We start from the raw sequence: 23,000 nt of genomic DNA, 5'->3' as shown, positions 1-23,000 counted from the left end.
AAACTAAAAAAATTTCCAAAAAAAATAACATAATCAGGTAAAAATAATAATAATCATTTTGTTTACATTTCTGAATTCTTTTCTAACAACAATAATAATAATTAACTTCCTAACAATAATAATTATAATTAAATAATATTAAAAAAATTTCAAACAAAATTTGAAAAATAATAATAATCATTCTGTTTATATTCCTAAATTCAATTTCTAACAACAATAATAATAATTAAGTTTCAAACAATAATAATTATAATTATAAAATATTAAAAAAATTTCAAAAAAAATTTACATAATCAGAATGGTTGAGATAATATATAATATGAAGTTCGGGACGTTCAACATCTCTAACTTTGTGTTTCTTTAGCATTTTAATTTTTTTTCCAGCATGCAAAGCAATAAGCAGTGGAGAAAGGAAAAAGAAGAAGGAGTGTGGACTATTTGGTATGAAGGTGAAAGTGATTGTTCGGATGGTGGATGTGGGTCTATTGCACGGGTCTATGTTGGGATTAAAGGCACCGTTGCGGGGAGGTGTCTGTGTGCAACACGTGTCTGGGGCGTCACAACTCGAACCGTGCGTTTTGCCCTTAACAACTCGGACCGTCCGATTAGCAGGCGGGAACTCGCATGGTCCGATTAGTGTTACTCTAACACCACACGGATGTGAAGTACCTGTGTTCTTTATATCCCAGTCCAACCCCATTGTTGCCTCCATATTCAAATTAAAAAACATAGTTTTTAACATATGTGTTAAATTTTAATTTTAATATTTAAAATATCTTATTTTTATTTTAAATGTTTTATTTTATCTTATTTTAGTTCAATGGTTAAAACTATTTTTTTTCTAAAAATATTTTTTCTTATTTTTTTGTCTTTTTTTTTCTCTTATTATTCTGTCATTTTTACTTTTAAATTAATACAACCATCACCATAACCACTATAATTATGATTATTGTCGCTATCCAAAAGAAATAATAATACAAAAAAGAATACTTTTGAAAAAAAAATAATTTTGACCGAAAGATTAAAATAAAATAAAAAAATACATGTGTGATAAAGAAGATATTTTAAATATTAAAAACAAAATTTAACATTTTAACTCAATCTAAATGTTAGAGAATAAATCAGTACTTTACTTTTATAGTTAATTAAATTGTCACAAGATATGTGTTGAATTTTAATGTGAGTAAGTGATTACCACCATTTACTTCACTAAATCAATTTCTGTTTCATTAATTTAATTTAATTGTTGAATCATGTGATAATTATTTTATACTAATATCTTTTAAGTTTTAATTTGGACATTAATAAATAATAAGTATGCAATAAATCTTTTTTATGTTAAGCATCAAGTGCGTGTATGGGCTTGTGGACCTACACCATTGTTTGTTGTGAATTTCAATAAAATAAAGTGCCAAATCAATAAAAAGAATAATGAGCATGTATCTTTTTGTGTAGTCCACTATAAAAAAATTGAAGCCTCAGAATTTAGAAACATAAAAAATATTTTCTCAACGAGAAAGTAGAAATACCGTTTAAGGAGGAATATTTTCCTTTTCTTAACTAGGCTTTTAGAATATTCTTTTACGTATATAAAAATATTTTTTTTTAAATCAATTCGAGATTATTGAATATTTAAAAAAAAAATATTTTTTTATCGATATTTTTTAACTTTTATATATTAAAATACTTTTTTAATAAAATTATTTAACTAACTAAAGCGCTCACTTTTCATTGCTTAAACTTTAGTATCCTATACATATTTTCATATGCTTCTTGATTTTTTATTTCTCCTTTTGAATATAAAGTAACTTATCTTACAGTGGATTACTTTAGTTAATAATTCATACTTTACATTATATTTACTTGTCAATTTTAATGTCTTTGTTCTTATTAAAAATACAAGTTCAATCAAGAGGTCGCAGACATTCTTGCTAATAAGTATCGTTCTTTGATGTTAGGTGTTCATATTTATTTCATTGTGCCATCGCAGATTAGAGAGTTACTAGTTGATGATGGTGAATGTTAATGCACTCACAAAAAGAACAGAGAACAACCCTTCTTAAAAAATGATTTGCTATTGAAATTAACAAACAAATTGGCCTATTTGGATTTTTAAGTTTTTTTTATATAATTTTACTACAAAGATAGTCAATCTGATTAGTGATTATCTTTTAAATCTAAACTATTAATAAAAAACTATAGCAAATAAAAAATAAACGGTTGATAATGCAGAAGGCATTTCTTTTCTTTTCTTTTTTTTTTTCTTTAATGTACTCGTGGCTTTGTTTGGACTCTAGTCCCGTTTTCTCTAAAAATATACATAACAATTAACAATAACAACAAAAAAAAAAAACCTTATTCTAAAGAATAATAAAAAGCTACTGTGTCCTAAAAATAAATAAATACAGGATCCATTTCTATACTGCTTAGAAAAATTCCCTCACATGCAAGAAAATCATCTCTGGCAAAGATCAAAACAAGTGCATTTCTAAAATTATTGTGTTCAAACAAAATGGTGATTGTCTCTTCTGCAAAATTTTTTACATACCCAAGAAAACTGAAGTTACATATGTACACTATAAATATCACTTCTTCATAGTAGGAAACACTTCCTTCATGATCAAGGTATCCGCGAAAATCTTCAAATGCAAAATTTATGTTGCACCTTTAGATGCATGTTGATGCCTTTGACGTCCGTTGATTCATCCCAAGGATGATGACAATCACGGTCACATCATCATGGTACTTCCTCCTCCTCCCGGCCGGAACATTCATCAACTCTTCCGTGCTAAAACCTGTGCAAGAATATCATTATGGTAAGCGATCATTAAATCACAACAAATGTGTTTAGACTACAAAAACTCATAATTTATGCAAATGAAATTGATTTTGGACCTGCAGAATCAGCAGCTCTTGCTATAAGTTGCTCAACAAGGAATTTTGCTGGATCACCAAATGGATTGCTTAGGATGTAAGACTCTGCAAGCTCTACTGCTTCATCATTGCTGAAGAAATCGAACAAACCATCACTCGCAACTATAGCAAATTGATCGGAACTTGAGATTCTATGCACGTTTAGTGACGGTTGAATGGAAATGTATGGTGGGCTTATGAGATCACGCACTCGAAGAATTCCCATCAATGCATCATTCAGAATTTTCTGCATGGAGAAAACAAAAACAGAATCAAAATCACAACTGTTTGGTAGGATGGATATTTACACTCTGCGTAAATCAGTTTCCTAAACCATCAAATTCATAAAAAGGCTACAATTATAGCAGCTTGGATGCGATTCGGCCTTGGTTTCCAACAATCACTTTTGCTTCTTTCCAAAATCTTCTAAAACTTTTGCTATCCTAGATAAAACAATACCAACCTTTTTCAAGTAGCCAACTCCAAAAGCGCGAGTAACCTTCAATTTTCCTTTCACTTTCCCAGCTACAATGGCCTTGGGATCATCTGGGTGACCAGCAAGAAGTTGAGCTCTTTCGGCTTCATTGTCAACAGTATGAATATCAGTAAGCTGGATAGCTTTCATTCTTCTCTCTTTGCCACTCATTCCGCCATCCATACTGCACGTTGCCAATACTGCTCTGCTGTCACCAAGATTAAGTGTATACAAATTTTCCCCATGAAGAAGTGCAAGTAAAACACAAGATCCGACAGAAACTAAATCCGGACGGTCCTCCATTTCCTGCTCAACCATGTACAAGAAATCATTCTCAACCTGATTGAGAGCACGTTGGAGGCTATCAAGAACAGCATATGAAAATGATTTCTGAGAACGAGATTGACGCTCATCCAACTCATATTGAGATGATCCACCCAAATCAAGACTGTTGGAAGCCTTGATAGAATCTGATTCCAAATCAAAATACAGCATATTAAAATAAGATATGATAGTGTCGTAAAGGGTACAGGCCAGAAAGTCAGCTGCATCCCTGCCGTTAAAGCCGTCATAAATTCCACAAAAGAGCCAGCCATTTTCTTCAGAACAAACTGCTTGAACTCTATCTTCACCAGCAGCTCCCCCTGCTACTTGTACTTCCATAGCATTGAGAAATCCTTCACTTTTGCAAGGAGCACTCACCATACAAGCGTCATAATCAAACATATCACTTTGTGTGGATGGACTGCAACTGAGGTTTGAGAAACTACTATGGAGAGAAGATGATAGTATGTCCAACTTCGAAAGACTTGGCGAAGAGGGTATCTTACGAAACGATTTAGGAGAGTCCAAACTAGGAAGGATTTCTTCCCCTATCACACCATTGCAGATGTTTGTGTTGGCAAGTGTAGCATTTGCGCTAACAGCAGCACCAGACAAGCAAGAGAAACTGCTTGTTCTAGGGAAATATGGAAGGATTTTGTAGCCGTTGATAGACTTGCAGGAGATATCTTCAATGCCATTGCATTGGTAGCCAAAACTTATCTTAAGTTCTGTTTCAGGACCAAGCATGGCTGTCCCCCGGCCCTGTATCACATAGGAAATTAGGTACAGTCATAAACTTATTGTATCCAAAGAGAATTATTAATATACCAAATTTCCAAAGTAACGGATATTTTGAAATGGTTAGAGTCTAGACTGCCACAATAACAGTGCTAATTCATAATCTTTTGAGCCTCCATCACATTCTGGAGTAGCAGCAATACTAAAATGAATTGGCTAGCATGATATAGGAACCAATTTTGGCAGTTAATCCAAGATACCATCTAAAATGTCAGCACCAAATTTTTTGCATGAGTTGATGAGTAAAACAGACTATTGAAAGAAATGAATAGAGTGGGGAAGACAGAGGGAAATAGAGAATCAAATAGTACTCAAAAATGATATAATCAATGTTTCACAATTATATTATAGCAATTTGGAAAAGGAAATAGAACTGAAGTTCTGGAATAAGCTTTAGCTTCAATTCCAACATAGTAGCCTATATCTCCAGGGAATAATACACATTCAACCTCATATTTTAACTGTCAATACATTCAGTCATGTATAAAACTCAGTTGTTTGAAAATCCAGACTAGTTAAACCAAGCAACATAAACATGAAAGACAAGAATGTTTCAAGAAATGATTTACCCTTCTAAAAAGATCCTCTCAATTACAAATGACAAGCATCTGTGTTGAAAAATTTGGCGTTTCTCTCCACTCACAAAAAGGACCAAATTGTTAACAGGATAAATACTCCATAAGTTGCTCCTCTAGACCAACCCTTCTTAGTTCTCGCCAATCTCTCCTCATTGTAAAAGTAAGAACACCAATTGATTATTGTGAATCAAATCAACCAAACAACTAGCCCTCTCTGTGCAAAGTAAAAGCTTAAAAAATAGGATGGGTCCCATTGCAGAAGCATGAGGCTATTATAGAGAGAGAATCAACTTTCAAGGACAGTGACAATAGAATATACTTAAAAACCATTGCCAGCAACCCAGCACACTTAGCAAACTGAATGTGAATTAAATTCACCCCAAGCCTGCATTTTGCATCAGTTCGTCAAATTCAGTTACCCCTTCCACCTTATATTAAATAAAAATCAAAATTTTTCCTTATAATTTTCTTTTTGTTTGGATCCTTTTGTTGTATGAACACCAGAAGAAATAAAAAAACATATTTTCACAAAAATAACACATAAAAAAACAGAATTGACATGAAAAACACATAGAACACAGAAACCACTGCATCTGCATACAAAATTACAACCTAGCCAAAAATAAAAAATCATAATTTAAAGAGGAAAAAAAAACTTACGAATTATCCAGAAAATGAAAGCAGGAGCAAGAGAAAGAGTGAAGGTGTTGTGAATGCAGCTAGAGAGAGAGAGAGAGAGAGAGAGAGAGAGAGAGAGAGAGAGAGAGAGAGAGAGAGAGAGAGAGAGAGAGAGAGAGAGAGAGAGAGAGAGAAGAAGAAGAAGAAGAAGAAGAAGAAGAATGAGAACTATTGAGTTTGTTAGTGAAGAATGAGAAGACAAGGGGACCGAAAAGATGGCTGAGAACACGGTTGACACACGAGAAGAAGAGGAAGAAGAAGAAGAAACGTAAACGCCATATTTGTGTTCAGTTTTTAAGCGACTTTTTCAATATTTCAACGGGGCTGAGCCTCACGTTTTCTGTTTTTCTCTTGCAATTTGTGTTTGTCTTTTTCCACCTTGTATGTATCTTTCTACGTTCTACCGCTAAAAACCACTTTTCTTTTTTTAGGTATTTGCTTCCGTTTTCGTTTTCCCGTCATTCCCACCCTCTTTACTCTCTACTCTCTACACCTTGCTTTCTCTTCATTTCCCATTTATTTTTTTGAGAAATATTAGAGTCAAATTTTTTTATCAATATTAGTGATTCAGGTGTAATTTTATAAAAATAGATTAAATAAAAAGAGATTAAAAAAATTAGGATCGGAGTAGGTAAAATTACAAACATTTATTAGTGATAAGTAAACAACATAAGAACTAAAAATAAAAAATAATAATAAAAAATAAGTATTAAGACTTTTACTAATATCACAAAAAAATAAATAATTTTTTTTTAAATGAACAAATATTAAGTAGAATTTACTATCATGTGTTTCAATAGAAAATCTAAATACTAATTTTATGAATTTTCATGTTTGAATTTGATAAATAAAATGAAGAATAATGAAATTGGAGATGATGAAATAAAAAAATTTGTGAGTTCTGAAAAGAAATGAAAAAGATCCATGATTTATGTCCCAAAAAAACAGAACTTATTATTGGTGCATTAAAATAGGATGAAAATATATGTGAAAAAAATGCTATCCACAATTATTCATATTGATGAATAATTAAAGTGTACTAAAAAAATGATGTGGGGCGTTTGCTTATGATTGAAAATTTGTGCTTCTTGTTGCTTATGGTAATTGTTGAAAAGTGAAGTTTGAATTGTAATGCCTTTATAAAATTAGTCTTCTTTGTTAGAGTTTCACAATTTTTTTTTGAATTTTAATTAGGTTTAATTACTCTATTGGTCCCTATAGTTTCGCGAAATTTTCAATTAGGTCTCTATACTTTTTTTTCCTTTTAATTGGGTCCCTGCACTAATTTTTTTTTTCAATTAAGTCCCTACCGTGACCAAACAGTTAGATTTAACGGAATATTCTGTTCCTAAATTAAAGATTCTCTAACTTTTTCCTAAATCTCTAATTCTCTTTCACACTTATTTTCTGAAATACCAAAATAACCCTCCCACACTTAGAATAAAAAACCTAGCTAGCCCTCAGTTGCTCTCCTGCGTCGGTCCATCGTCTTCATCCATCTGTGGCGTCGTCTGCAGCGGACGCTGGGTGGTCGGCCATCCGTCGCCTCCTTCTCTCTACGTTGGTTTGTTCTATGTTATTCTGTTCAGAGGTCTTCTGCGCTATTTTCCCATCTAAGCCGTCGCTGTTCCTCCCGGTGCTTTGCCTCGCCTGACGTCGCTACACCGCACCGCACCGAGCCCGTCGCGCCTGACCTCCCGTCTGGCCTCTCATCCCCGCGCCGCTCCTCTCCTCGATATCCCTGTACTCGATCTGTCACAAAACAGGTAACATATAACATTTATTTTTTTTCCAGCTTTTAAAACTTGATGTAACATGTTCATGCTAATTTTAATTTTAATTTTCAAAAAATATGGCATTCGTTAAGGTGAATTAATCTTTATTTGTTTATTTATGTTCCTATCAAAATATTGATTTCTCGTATGGTAAGTAACTAAGTCTATTACTTTGCTGAATTCTATCAGGCGTGCCAGCCACCTCTCAATGGCTAGAGTGGACTTCTAAAAGCTGACTGCATCAAAGAAGACAGCCAACCGAGGTGAGCCCAAATCGAAGTGGGGAAATTATGATGCCAAGTGATTAATATTTTACAAAATTACGTTATTAAAGCTAGCTATTCTGGACCTATTTAGGTGTTTATGCATTTTATCTATCTATTAATTAGTAAGAAAATTGAAGTACACAAATAGTCATGGGCTGTTATCAGATTGGGCTGCCATCAGATTGCTTGAGAAATAGATATTATACAAATGAACTTATTCAGACATCTAGTGGCCGATTTTGTGTTTTCTTTTTATTATATATTTTTTTTAATGGAATATTTGAATGTAGATGTTTTATGCTAAAGCAAATTGATGAGCTGAAGCAGTTAAAAAGCAGAGAGTGAAATAGAGTTTCTCTAAAAAATTTAATCATGTGAATTTTGTAGATTACATAATTGAATTCTGAATCTAACTTGTATCCATATCTACAATTACCATTTCTTGAACAATTTGGTGGATTGAGTTTAGAATTTTTTAACATGCGTTGTTGACTTCCCAGGAAGTGATTAGATGCATCCAAGTTGGTTTCAAAACTTGTTGGTTTTTTCTGATTTGAATTCTTTTTCTTTTTTCCTTGCGAGATTCATGGTTTGGATTTAAATTCTGGGATGTGGTCAGATTTAATTAGTATAGATACTATGCGAATTTAATTATTTTTATTTCAATTATTTGATCATTTGCTTGTTCCTGATTTGAGCTACAATAGTCAATAGATTATTGAATTTAGAATGCTAAGTAATGCCATTCAAATAAGCTTAATGAATATCTCATATAGTTATTTTTGAATTGTGACTTCAACTCTTTTTTATCACCTGAGAAATTATACTATGTTATAGTTGGTGTTCTGAAGAAAAAACCAGAGTATAGACTCTATTTGGTTTGTGCATTGCTTCAAAACTTGTTGATTTTTTTTACTTTGGATTCTTCTTTTTTCCTCGTGAGATTCATGCTTTGGATTTGAATTTTGGGCTATTATAAGATTGCTTGAGAATAGATACCATAATTTTTCTAGTTTTTCTGATTTGTCTGGTTTTATTTTTTCATTATGTAATTTCATGCAAAGTTTGAGCTTCTTATAATGTTAAAATAGAAAAGGAAGAAAAATGTTATTATGCACTGTTTGTCACTTGCACAATACACGTGAGGAAGAAATATGTTAATTACTTTTTTCTTGTTGTACTTTTTCAAATTATAATTATTTTTCTATATAATTATGCAGGATAATTCTGAAGATGCGAGTGAAGATTGAGATACTTATCATGATAGTTTATTGACAAAGATGGAAATTGAAAGATGTATGGTTGATGATGATGTCTTTTATTAGGATTCTTCTTTACAACATCCGAAGGTTTGAGCAATTTTGAGCATCCACTTAATGAACTGAAGTCTATCCCAAGAGTTGACAGTTTTGGTCAGGTGTGTGGTGCAACTTTCAAAGTGGATGAGGCTAAGAAGGAATCAACTGGCATGTCAAGGGTTGGAAGTGCTGCTAACTGGTCGAATAATATCTAAATATGAATTCTGTTTGAACTAAGGCTTTTATTATGTGCTAGACTCGGTTGAATTTTTATGTTCTAGTACTAAAAAATATGTTGATGTCAGAGCTAGATCATATAATTATCAAGCCTATATTTATTATTATTATTATTTCTATTTTATTTTATCTATTCTTTTTTTTATGTTCTTAAGATAAGGTATTTTAAAAATAAAAAAAGATATTTTTGATACAATTTATATATAAATAAGCAAAAGAATGATAATGACAAAATAAAAGAAATTATAGGAACATCTTTCATGTTGTAGAATCAATGAATAAGGATTATAGAAATATCTTTCATTGAATATTTATAGTTTTACCAGATTTTCAATTAGGTCCTTATATTTTTTTTCTTTTCAATTTGGTCCCTAAGGGTATACAAGTAATTTCACAATTTACTAACATTTTTTTAACGTTTAACGTTAAGAGGGACTAAATTGAAAAAGAGTAAAGTATTGTTTTTGTCCCTAATGTTTGGGGTAAGTTCTATTTGTGTCCCTAACGTTTAAATCGTCCTATTTGTATCCTTAACGTTTATAAAAGTGATTCAATGTTATCCTACTATGAATTATACTAAGAAATCAGATTATATTTTTTAATTATTCTCACTTGAATGTATTCATTCTCAATTAGGTCTCACTTGGATGTGTTTGATTTTAATATTATACCCACTATTTGTGTTTCGATTCAATTATGTTCCAGAAAAGTGAATTATGTAAATATTGTAGGAATTAGTTTCAACATTAGATGAGCTATTTTTCAGAATAGATCATTGATTCTATCCCAGATATTTGTATTCTAACTTCAAGAAAAGATTTTCAAAACTCAAACTAAAGCGCTCATGATGTGTAATTGACGGTAGGATAACATTGAATCACTTTTACAAACGTTAGGGATACAAATAGGACGATTTAAACACTAGGGACACAAATAGAATTTACCCCAAACGTTGGGGACAAAAACGATACTTTACTCATTGAAAAAAAAATAATGTATAGGGACCCAATTAAAAGGAAAAAAAGTATAGGGACCTAACTGAAAATTTCGCGAAACTATAGGGACCAACAGAGTAATTAAACTTTTTAATTATGAATAAGGAAGGAAGAATGGAGGTAAAGAGATTTTTAATCTCAACTTTAATTTATGAGAAAAAGATAAATATGTCCATAATTTTTTTTCACGAACATTTTTGTTTTTGAGAATTAGAAAATACATTTACCTTCTTGACCTCTCTAAAACCTGGACAAATTTATTCCTCTGTTGAAGTGACTCCGTTGAACCTGACGAAAAAGTCTGACATGACTCCCATTGTGCTGATTCGGTCGTTAGGAGAGCACACCTGGCATGGACCTTTTCAAAGCAGAACATATGCGTCCTCCCACTCCAAAACGACGCCGTTTTACCAAGAGCCCGACATACACACTCTAATCCCTTTATGTAATACCTATAACATCCATGTCACACTCAAAGAATTACTGAAAATCCTAAGAAAACAAACGATCAAACTCCCTTATCTCTTTTTCTCCCTCCAAAAAAAACACTTCGTAGAAGAGCAATCGTTGTGGTGTGAAGTAGGTGTCGGAGAGGGTGAAGAAGGTTGCATTGTGCTCGTGGTTGCTGTCTTCGTCAGAAGATAAGATCGTCTTGCCTAGCGATGCATTTTTGTTTATGCATCGTGAACTAATTTTGAAGGCATTCTGTGTGCATGTTGATAGTGTGGGTAAAAATAGTGTACTGATGTATAAAAATCATTTTTAAAATCTCATGTATCGGATTTGAAGAAGGAATTCTGTTAGGAAAAATGTATTTAATAAATTTTGTTTCTGTTTTTGGAGAGACGTTGCTATTTAAAATGTGACTATGTTATCTGTTGTGTGTATAGTTGGTTGAACTAACACATAGTTGTTCATGGATTAATTTCAGATAGTTGATGTTTTTGTGGTGTCAGTATTTCATCATGGAGATAATTTTCTCAGAGCAAGTAATGGTTCCCTGGTTTATCAAAATGGATAGGAAGAGAGGTTCCCTGAAATGGACCTGGATTTTGTGAATTTTGGAGACCTGTTAACATTGTTTAAGGGTTTGGGATACCAGTCATACAAGGTAGTATATTGGTATGATCCAACAAGTGCTGATATTGAGTCTGAGATGAACATATTAACTGAGGATGTAGGGATCAATGCCATGCGAGAGAACAAAATGAAGAACCAAGAGACAGCTGAGTGATGCAGGCCAAATATCGGTTTAGAATTTTCACAAAAAGAATTGCGTTGTAAGTATAGTCCACACCAACAAATAATTCTCAATCAAAGTTTAAAAGATTGTCACAATACAAATCAAATAATCGAGAGTAGAATCCTGGATCATTTTCCCTAGAAATTGTAATCGAGTGCTCAATTATTGGCTATGGAAACAGGGGTTTGATAGCAATAAATGCGAAATGTAAATAGCAATAAATTAAAGAAACAAACAATAACTAAATATCAAAATCAATTAAACTAAGGCAATTAAAGAAATCAGTTAAGAAAGATCTTGGCAAGGATTGATGGTTAAGAATCACTTTCCTTGTTACTAACCACAACATGATAATTATAAAGAGCAAACCCACTTCATCATCCCCAACATCAGAGGAAGGTCAAATGAGCTTAACTAATCCTAATCCATAAGTCCTAGCCAACTCACTAATCAATTTAGTGAAAGACTAGTGTCAATAGAAACAAGATTAATCAAAATCTCTAAATTATCAATCAACTTGGACATTATAAACTCAGGGTCACCCAAGTTACCAACTCAAGCCAAGAATGCAAAAATCTACTCTAAAACTAAACTGAGCATTTCATCAAATACTTAGCATACACAAAAGTAAAATATGGCAAATTGCAAGAATTATAAAAGCTACAACTACCAAAACAAGAAGGCAACAATAACCAATCAAATAAAAAACATTAAACATGGAAAATATCAAATTGCATTAAAGGGAATTGAAATTAACAAGAGAGTTCATAAACTAAAATAGACAAAATGAAGGAACTAACAAGAGAAACTAGGCAAATTGAGACATTAGAATAAGAAAATGTAAAGGAACTACTCAAAAATAAAAATTAAAATTTATATCTAAGAGAATTTAACCTAAAACTATCCTAAATTCCAGAGAGAAGAGAGAGTTTTTCTCTCTAGAATTCTATCCTAAAACATGGTTCTAAACTATTCTATGACTATTTGGTTGATCCTTCCTTGGTCTTGCCTTCAAAATGCTTCAGAAATGAGTTGGATTGGCCAAAATTGGTTTGAAATTGCGACCCATGTGTTTACTTAAGTGAAATTACGTGCTGACAGTCATGCATACGCATGAGGCATGCGTACGCACAATTGCGCAGATTTCCAAAACTTTATTTTTTCATGAATTCTTCAATTTTATATGATTTTTTTCTTCACTTCTTCAAGCCATCCTTGCCTTCTAAGCCTGAAATCATTCAACAAACACATTAAGGCATCGAATAGAATATAAGTGAATTAAATTTAGCAATTTTAGAGATTAAAAAGCATATTTTTAATCATTAGGCACAATTAGGATAAATTTACAAAACCATACTATTTCAATGAATAAATGTAAGATAAGTTAATAAAATTCACTCATTTCAATCTAAAATTTACCATAAAATTGTGGTTTATCAACCTCCCTACACTTAAACAATAGCATGTCCTCATGCTAAACATTAGGAAAGATAAGATCAAGGAATATCACACTTATTATATGCAATCTATCTAAATGCAATTTACCGACTCTATCCTATGTAGACTCACTTAGTTAAAAATAAAAATCAAAGTCTAAGAGCATTGATAAGCAAGAAGGATAAAAATAACAATGATAGTCAAATCAACTCCACAATTGATTCAAGTCTTAAAAGTTTAATAAACTTGTAAGATAAAGCTTCAAGAGCAAAGAAAACATAGAATTGAGCAATCGAACTCTCACCGGATGTGTATACTCTCTAGTCGCTCAAGTTTTTAGGGTTGATTTTCACTCAATTCTCTTATAATCTTGCTTTCCAAGACTTGTTTTTCATCTAACAATCAACAATTATTCAATGCATGCATACAAATATCATGAGGACTTTTCAAGGGTTGTAATGGGGCTAAAGTCAAGATAAGATTATATTTGACTAAGTGGACTTGAAATTGATCTTTGATTAACTTAAACTTTCCATCTAACCTATAGCAACCTATTTAATTCTAATGCAAACCTAACTACCCATTATTCACTTTTTCACACACTCGTGCATTCTTTTTAATTCACATCTTATATGCATTATTCTTATTACTTTTCTTTGGGGTTAATATTTGTCCCATTTTTATTGCTTTCTTTTTTTTCTCTTCTTTTTTTTTCTTTTTATTTTTTTATTTATATAACATAATATATACACAAGATACTAATGCATATGATTTAAGTATTGAATGCATGAATATGTACCCAATTTCCAAGATTTTCAATTAAAATCCAAAATACACTTTTATCTCTATCAACGTTTCCCAAATTTCCCCATACTTTAGATGATGCACACTCTCGCTAGCCTAAACTAATCAAAGACCCCAATTAAGTACATTTATTATTTTTTACTTAGGGGTAGTGATGTACTAAAATTAAGAACAAAAGAGGACTAAAATAGGCTCAAAATTGGCTAACAATGGTGGAAAAAGGGTAAGGCTATTTGGGTAAGTGAGCTAAATGAAACAATGGCCTCAATCATATAAATGCATATATATACAAAATAATGGACATAAAAGAATCAAACAAGGCAAAGATTACAATCATAGAAAGAGAATAACACACAAGAATAAAAATAGTGGTTAATATGATGTAACCACACATTAAGGTTCAAAAACTCACAAGGTTGTGTGTTCTGGCTCTAAAACTATGTTCCACAATATAGTTCAAGCAAGTTCAATGAAAAATAATTTCAACTCAAATCAATTTTGGAATGCCCTATAAATAAATGATCTTGAAATTTTCATTATTTTGACTAAGCTTATTATATATATATATATATGTATATATGAAAAGAAATGCAATAAACTAAAAAGAAATGCAGATAGAGTTCTAAAATATATACAAACCAAGAAAATGCAACTAAGAATTCTAAAAGACATAGCAATAGCAGAAAAAAATAAAATGTGAAAGTGTTTAGGATTAGAATGTTCACCCAAAAAATCGGTCACCGACCTCTCTACACTTAAAAGGTTGCACGGTCCTCCGTGTATTCAATGATAAGCCAGGAGATACGGAGATTTTATGGAATGCCATCTTCAACTGGTGGATCCTTCGGCTGCTGCAGTTGAGGAAGAATTTTCTCCCTTCTCTATTTATTGCCGTATGTTTCTTCTCTGCTTCTCTTGTTTCTTATGATTACTTATCCTGAAAAATATAAAACAGAATATATTAAGACAAGCAAATTCTAAGACAAGGAAACATAGATTGTTACAGTAAGGTAATAATCACTAAAATGAAGTGAATTAATCAGTGTATGACATTGATGAAAGCAAGTGTGTGACTTTTAAGTTTGTGCGCAGTTTAGAACTCACACACTAGCATTGAAGGCTATGTCATAATTAAACAAAAGAAGTATGCACTTCACTCATTATAGTGTGCTTGAAATACTTTAAAGAAAACTTGTAGGTTAAGACAAACAAATAAGTAATAAAAAAGCATGAAAATTGATAAACCCATATTTTATGATATATTTTGTGCTCAATTTAAGTGATTTATTCAACCCTTCACCCATTTATTCATGTGAAATTGCATGGTTTTACTTTCCCTTTCTTATTATGTAATATATGTGAAAAACATGTTTCCTATGCTTTAAAAATAATTATTTTAATTACTTCTTATTACCATTCGATGCCGTGATTTGTGTGTTGAGTATTTTCAAATCTTCTAAGGCAGGAATGACTTAAAGGATGGAAAGGAAACATACAAAAATGGAAGGAAAGCACAAAATGGAGTTTTTGAAGAAATTGGCAGCGACGCGAACGCGTGACTGACGCAGACGTGCGCCTTAAGCAGAACGCAGACGACGCGTACACGTGACCGAAGCAAACGCGTGACAAGGAAAACTCCCAGATGAAGCGACCGCGTGACCCACGCAGACGCGTGACAGACGCCACGCACCAAAAACTGCAGAAAACGCTCCCAGCAATTTCTGAAGCCCTTTTTGGCCCAGATCCAAGTTCAGAAAGCACAGATTAGAGGTTATAAAGTGGGAGAATGCATCCATTCAGAGGAGAGGCCTCCAATTATTCATTTTTGATAATTTAGATGTAGTTTTTAGAGAGAGGGGTTCTCTCCTCTCTCTTAGGTTTTAGGATTAGGATTCCTCTTAAAGGATTTAGGATTTCAACTTCCTCTCAGGTTCAATATTTCTTTTACTTTATACTTCTCTGTTACTTTCAGAAACTTTAATGCTTTCCTTTAATTACTTATGTTGCCAGTTTGGCATATGAATTCTTTATGTTTAAATTGATTTTCTCTTATTAATGCAATTGAGGTAATTCAGATTTATGATTCTTATTTAGTTGTTTTTATTATTGGCTTTAATTGATTAACTGGAAGCTCTTGAGTTATCAACTTATCGTGATTGATTGTTATGTCGGCTAATTGACTGGAATTCCACTAACTCTAGTCTTTCCTTAGGGGTTGGCTAGGACTTGGGAATCTAACTAATTAGTTCACTTGACTTTCCCTTGCTTTCGCAAAGGTTAACTAAGTGGGATTAACTTCAATTCTCATAGGAGTAACTAGGATAGGACTTCCAAATTTTCACACCTTGCCAAGAGTTTATTTTACAGTTATTTATTTATTTTACTTGTCATTTAAATTACTTGTTCCTTACTTTCAAAACCTCCAATTTACAAACTCATAACCAATAATAAGAACATACCTCCCTGCAGTTCCTTGAGAAGACGACCCGAGATTTGAATACTTCGGTTATCAATTTTAAAAGGGGTTTGTTACTTGTGACAACCAAAACGTTTGTAAGAAAGGTTGATTGCTTGGTTTAGAAACTATACTTGCAACGAGAATTTATTATAACTTCTAAACCATCAATCTTCAGTTCTTCAAAAGTACTCAAGCAAAAATCAAACGATTGTGAATTGGATAATGAATAAAAATTGGTTGATGTGCAAGAGAATTTAATGAACCAAAGAAAATATGGAACTCACACATCAATCAATAACATACTTGAAGTTTGTTTGCAGCACCTAATTGACATAGAGTAGGGAACATGGGTGCTATTCAACTTAGTAAAAGAGGGATATAAGTTAAAATCAATCACATAGCAAGCATGGTCCACATAGTTTAAAAAGCGCAAAAAGATATTATTAGGTAAGCTTACAATCCAATTTCAGAATTGCACAATCTCAATGCATCAACTGGTGATGTAAATAAAAACCAAAATAAGCAAGTATCAACAGATTCATCAATTACACAATTTTCTAATAATAGATAGTGAATTCAAATTATATGGTGGCTAGCTACAACATCTAATTTAGAAATCCAACAACATTCTTGAAGGCAATGTCTTTGGTACTTGGTATGCTTAAATATTCAACATTCAGAGTTCAATACCAAACAACAAATTATAATCTCAATCTCAATCCAATAGTGAATATCAACAACAATAATGCTAAAATAGAATCATGCCAGTAATCAGCCGCAATTTCTCAGCAGAATCAATAAATCTAATTAATAATCCAACACTTTTCACCAAATCTAGCCTATCCTAACCATCTAATCCGTTAAAACAGAAACTTAAACTAACTAACTACTAACTAGAATCAAACTAAGGTATTAAAATTTGGATTTCTCTCTCTCTCTCTCTCTCTCTCTCTCTCTCTCTCTCTCTCATTTTTCCTTTTTTTTTAAGAGTGTGCGCACGCACAAGGCATGTTTAGTTCAGAAGGGGTGTCATGCGTATACATGGTCCATGTGTACGCATGAATTGGTAAAAACTTGTGGGTTGTGCGTACGCATGAGGCATGCATACGCACAAGTGGTGCTCTGTTTTTTAAAAAATTTCAACTCTTTTGCACCAAACTAAACATTCCAAATACCCAACAAGATACTAAAACAATACCAAACCTTATTCAACATACTAAACTACCAATTAAACTTAACAAACATAACTAAAATGGAAATTTAATTCATTCATCAACTATATACAAAAAGAGAAAATAAAATGATGTTACCATAGTGGAGTGTCTCCCACCTAACACTTTTATTTATTGTCATTAAGTTGGACAATTGGTGAGACTCTTGTTAGGGTGGCTTATGCTTGAATTCCTCCTTGAATCCCACCAACTCTTGAACTTCCAATGGCCTCCGAGATCCCAAAAATTAGGTGCACCAAGCTTCCAGGAAGTTCCAAACAAGTGGTAAGACCCCAAAATTGTTGATTCTCACATTATATCCTGAGATCCCAAACTTTATTTGTCAATACCCTTCCTTGTTGATCTTCAAGTTTCCATTTGGGTGACGAAACCTCTAAATTCTCTTCAAAGCTCAAAATCCTCCTTTGAAATCCATTGAATTTTGCTTTACTCCACCTTCGGACTCCAAAGTTTGAGCTTCCTTCTACCATGTACCTTGATTCTAGTTGTCAACCAACATCCAACTCTTTCTTATTCACCAACCCACAAAGAACTCTAAGTTGACCATCCATTTTCAACAAAGCATATTGATATGGGTCAAGAAAATTAAAGGATAAAATGATTACCCACTCAACTCGTAATACGGTTGGTGACTTAGCAAGGGAGATATCCAATGGATGTGCTATGGTTGTCCCCTCTCCCTTTGACTCTTCTTTGACAACCTCCACCTCTTGGCGAGCTTCTTCAAATTTGATTCCTTGATCGCCAACTTCTTTCGAATCATCTTCATTGCTCAAAATGTGTATTGGAGGTTGTGCACATTCCTCCTCAACATTGCTTTCATGCCCAACAGAAGAAGGTTCAATAAACTCAATTATGTCATTGGGTGGTGTGGGAGTATCTTCAATGGTAAAACTCATTCCTTGTTCAACTTCTCCTAAGCCTTCAACAACTCCGTCGAATTCAACGCACCCACATGCTCACCCTTTAGCAATGAATCCTTCACTTTCTCCTCTTCAACATCCGCCGCTTTTTGAGCTTCACTCATCAGCCCTTATTCTTTCATTTGAGGCTCCAATCTTTTCTCCATCCCACAATCTTTGATTGAACTTAATTCTTCATATCCCTTAACGGGAGTACTTTGATTTCCGTATGAGTGCAGTGAGGTTAAACGATTTAAGGTTACTGCTAAGGAAGTCATGATACCGTCGTACCTCTCTTGGGATTCTTGGAAGAAACTTGCTGAAGATTGGAAAGTTTCTTTCATGGAAGGTTGTAGTGAAAAATATGATTGATAGTGTTGGGAGTAGCCATCATATATAAGAGGTGATAGTTCAAGAGTGTTATAGGAGTAATGATGTTGGAGCGGTGGTGGTTCAACGGGTGCTTGTTCATAATGGTCACAAGGGTGTTCATAGGAGGATATGAATTTGGATCATATGAAGGTATTTGGTAGAAGTGGGATGTACTGTGGTTGAGAGAAATGTTAAGAATGGCAGTCATATGAATATGGTGGTTGAAGTTTATACTCATAGCAATGACCACCATAGTCATTAGGTTAGATGCACCATAGGGAGGATTATAGTCATAGCAGGGTAGAGGAGGAGATTGCCATGAGGATTGTATAAGTGCATGTGGCTCCTCTCTCAATTGGTAATTCCTTCCTTGGTGAAAATCGTCATTGAAATTGTTTCTTATAACATTTCCACAACCATACCCAAAACCAAAAGGATGAGAATTTATAAGGAAGAGAGAACATAAAAACAAAGAGTATCAAAAAGCAAAAACAAAAAAAATAAACTCCTAGCTACTAGCAAAATAAGAAATCAAGTAAAAAGCAAGCTATTCACACTATTCACATATTCACAATAGCTAATAACAAGCACACATTGCAACTCTCTGACATCGGTACCAAAAACTTGATATGGGCCAAATGTTGGTTTAGAATTTTCATTAAAAAAATTACGCTGTAAGTATAGTCCAAACAAATAAATAACTCTCAATCAAAGTTTAAAGATTGTCACAATACAAATCAAATAACCAGGAGTAGAATCCCGGATCGTTCTCCCTAGGAATTACAATCGAATGCTCAATTATTGGCTATGAAAACAGGGGTTTGATAGCGATAAATACGAAATATAAATAGCAAGAAATTAAAGAAACAAACAATAATTAAATATCAAAATCAATTAAACTAAGGCAATTAAACAAATCAGCTAAGAAAGATCTTAGCAAGGGTTGATGGTTAAGAATCACGTTCCTTGTTACTAACCACAACATGATAACTACAAAGAGCAAACCCTCTTCGTCATCCCCAACATTGGAGGAAGGTCAAATGGGCTTAACTAATCCTAATCCATAAGTCCAAGCCAACTCACTAATCAACTTAGTGAAAGACTAGCGTCAACAAAAACAAGATTAATCAAAATCTCTAAATTATCCACTTTTACATGCGTATGCACAACTGCGCAGATTTCCAAAACTTCATTTCTTCATGAATTCTCCACTTTTACATGCTTTTTTTCTTCACTTCTTCAAGCCATCCTTGCCTTCTAAGTCTGAAATTACTCAACAAATACATCAAGGCATCGAATGGAATATAATTGAATTAAATTTAGCAATTTAAGAGCCTAATAAGCATGTTTTTAATCATTAAGTACAATTAGAAGAAATTCATAAAATCATGCTATTTCAGTGAATAAATGCAAGATAAGTTGATAAATTCTACTCATTTCAATCCGAAATTTATCATAAAATTGTGGTTTATCACTGAGTTCCACATATACTTTAACCACCATATCGATGATTCTGTGGTTGTTGATAATCTTGGCAAGGACATTGATGGCGCAATGGACATAGATGATATTTTGGAGGAACTTAAGACATCCTTCTCCTCAGATGATGGATACGAGAGTACTGAGGATGTGTTGTATAAACCTCCACCAACTGGGTTTAAAAGTGATAGTACTTGGTGCGCGAATTTGTGACTCGCACAACTGAACCAGCAAATACACCGGGTCGTCCAAGTAATACCTCAGGTGAGTGAGGGTCGAATTCCACGAGGATTTCTGGATTGAGCCAGGTGTGGTTATCTTGCAGATCTTAGTTAGGAAAATAGAAAGATAGTTGTAGGCACATAAACAAGCAATAATAATAAAACGTAGAAACAGTAGTGAGAGATCAGTTAAGGCCTCGGAGATACTTATTCTTCTGGATCAACACGTCATACTAACTACTCAAACGATGAATGATTTCTTCAATGGCAAGACTATAAGTGATTAAGCCATTGGTCATGGTCATTAATCTCCTCAGGTCCAGACCAAACACCCGAACAGGCTAGATCAATCTAGGAGAGGGTGAAGTGCACGCAATTCAATCTCTTGATGTTCCTACTCAAAATGCCACAAACAAGGTCGGATCTTCTGGATCAGAGACTGACGCTCTATGATTCTAGCCCTTAGAGCCATAGGAACCTCAATTACCCCTGACTAACGAGGTTTTATGTCACATACCCCAATTAGCCCAGATAACTTGTTGGAACCCGTGATGCATTTTCAAGCTGTAGCTCAATACTATCCGGGTCAGGACTCGTAAGGAACTCATGTAGAATTGAGATTCATAAGGATAAAGGACGACAATGCATCATAGAATAGAATCAAACATAGATTGAAGTAGAAAAGTAATTGCATTAATCCATAGGAATCAGCAGAGCTCCTAACCTTAACCTAGGAGGTTTAGTTGCTCATACTATACAGAAAGTAACGTGTGATATGTTCTGAGGGGCTGAAGATCAAAAGTTCTTAACAAAGGTGATCTTCCTTCTATTTATACTAATAACTAGACCTAAAAAGGAATTAATAATAATTGAAAATTACAAAAATGAAATAAACTAAGCTAATAGTGCGAAAATCCACTTTTGGGCCCACTTGGTGAGTGTTTGGGTTAAGCTTGGCGTCCAACTTGAAGGAGTGGGCATTGAACACCCACTATGGAGTAAATATGCTGCTTCCTTGCTCCCCTTGTGGCATTGAACGCTGGATTCGGGCGTTCAACGCTGGCTTCATTCCTCTTGGGGAGTTGAACGCCAAAAAGGGAGTAGTTTGGGCGTTCAACGCCCATTTTGGGCATTCCAATCCAAAAAAAAGTATAGACCATTATATATTGCTGGAAATCCCTGGAAGTTAGCTTTCCAATGCCGTTAAGAACGTATCATTTGGACCTCTGTAGCTCCATAAATGTTTGTTTAAATGCATGGAGGTCAGAATCTGACAGCATCTGCTATGCTTTCCTTGCCTCTGAATCAGACTTTTGCCAAAACTTGCCAAGTTCATCCAAAATTCACCTAAAATTATAAGAAAAACATAAAAGTTCAAACTAGTATCCAAAAAGTAAATTTTGCAATAAAACCTACTAAAACATAATAAAACTTAGCAAAATATACTGAAAATAGAAAGAAAACAATGCCAAAAAGCATATAAAATATCTGCTCATCAGTACTGAAACTGACAATAGTGGGGGAGTTGCTAGTGGCAAGAGAAAAAGAAGTCTGAAGGGTAAAAAGAAGGTAGTGACCCTAAAGAAGTCAGTTGTAAAGAAGCAACGTTTAAAAACAAACTCTAAGGTTGAAAAGAAGAAGATGCAACATGGGATGAGGGTGGAGACAAGAGGTGAAAACAGTGGGAATACTAATGTTGGAACAAGTGGTGAAGGTGGAGCTCATGGGGTTGATGGTCCTAATGAGCAATTTGATGGAAGTGATGGGCCTAATGTGTAGCCCAATAATGCAGTGGCAGGTGGATTTTGTACCAGTGAAGTCTAAATGGATATGGAAGATATCATATTTGAGTATGAGTATGAAGATTTGCATACTCCCATATCATCAGACGATGAAAGCAACAGGAATCAATTTCCTGAGTTTGATGATGAGTATGCTTTTGATGAGGACAGATTTGAGTTAGGAACTAGGTTTGCCACCATTGAAAGGTTTAAGGTGGTAGTAAAAGACTCATTCATTGTTGAGGGTAGGGAGTTGAAGTAGATCAAGAATGACAAAGAAAGAGTCAGAGTGGGTTGCAAAGATGAGGAGTGTCCTTTTTTGGTGTATTTGTCATACAACATGGCTTTGTAAGGTTATCAAGTCAAGACTTACCAGTAGGAACACACATGTGCAAGGAATTTAGGTAGTAATACAGTTGATCAGCATTGAATTAGCAAGAAAATTGAGAAGAGAATGTCTACCCAACCACACATGGACATAAAGGAGGCAACTGAATTCCTTAGAGAAGAATTTTCATTGTGTTCCCACCCTAAAATGGTTTACAGAGCAGTAAAGGAGGCAAGGAAAAAGGTTATGGACAACAAAAGGGAACAATACAAGAGGCTAAGGGATTATACTGATTAGATCCTCAGTAGCAATCTAGGATCGATAGCCCGATTAGAGCTCATGCCAATTCCACAAGCTCTCCCTGTATTTGATAAACTATATATATGCTTAGATGCTTGTAAACAAG

General features: G+C 33.6%; 1 protein-coding gene and 1 long non-coding RNA gene across 3 annotated transcripts; one reads left to right on the top strand and one right to left on the bottom strand.

Annotated features, from left to right (window-relative positions):
- Positions 2,383-6,154, bottom strand: LOC107639057 (probable protein phosphatase 2C 40). 2 transcript variants are annotated; one of them, XM_016342473.2, is made up of 5 exons: positions 5,749-6,154; positions 5,080-5,302; positions 3,377-4,474; positions 2,896-3,160; positions 2,383-2,795 (listed from the first exon to the last, which is right to left on the bottom strand). In XM_016342473.2, exons 3-5 carry the CDS (start codon positions 4,457-4,459, stop codon positions 2,668-2,670), a joined length of 1,476 nt encoding a protein of 491 aa, XP_016197959.1. In that variant the 5' UTR covers positions 4,460-4,474; positions 5,080-5,302; positions 5,749-6,154; the 3' UTR covers positions 2,383-2,667. The 2 variants fall into 2 exon arrangements, with proteins under 2 accessions (XP_016197959.1, XP_016197958.1); XM_016342472.2 differs by lacking the exon at positions 5,080-5,302 and having other exon boundaries at positions 5,749-6,151.
- LOC107637646 lies at positions 7,241-22,354 on the top strand. Its single transcript, XR_001619440.2, has 3 exons — positions 7,241-7,532; positions 11,248-11,249; positions 22,343-22,354. It is a non-coding gene; the product is annotated as an uncharacterized LOC107637646 (long non-coding RNA).

Source organism: Arachis ipaensis, chromosome B04, assembly GCF_000816755.2.
Source record: "Arachis ipaensis cultivar K30076 chromosome B04, Araip1.1, whole genome shotgun sequence".
NCBI classification, from domain to species: domain Eukaryota; kingdom Viridiplantae; phylum Streptophyta; class Magnoliopsida; order Fabales; family Fabaceae; genus Arachis; species Arachis ipaensis.
The sequence above is the reverse complement of the archived record's forward strand: the minus strand, read 5'-3'. Positions and strand labels throughout refer to the sequence as shown.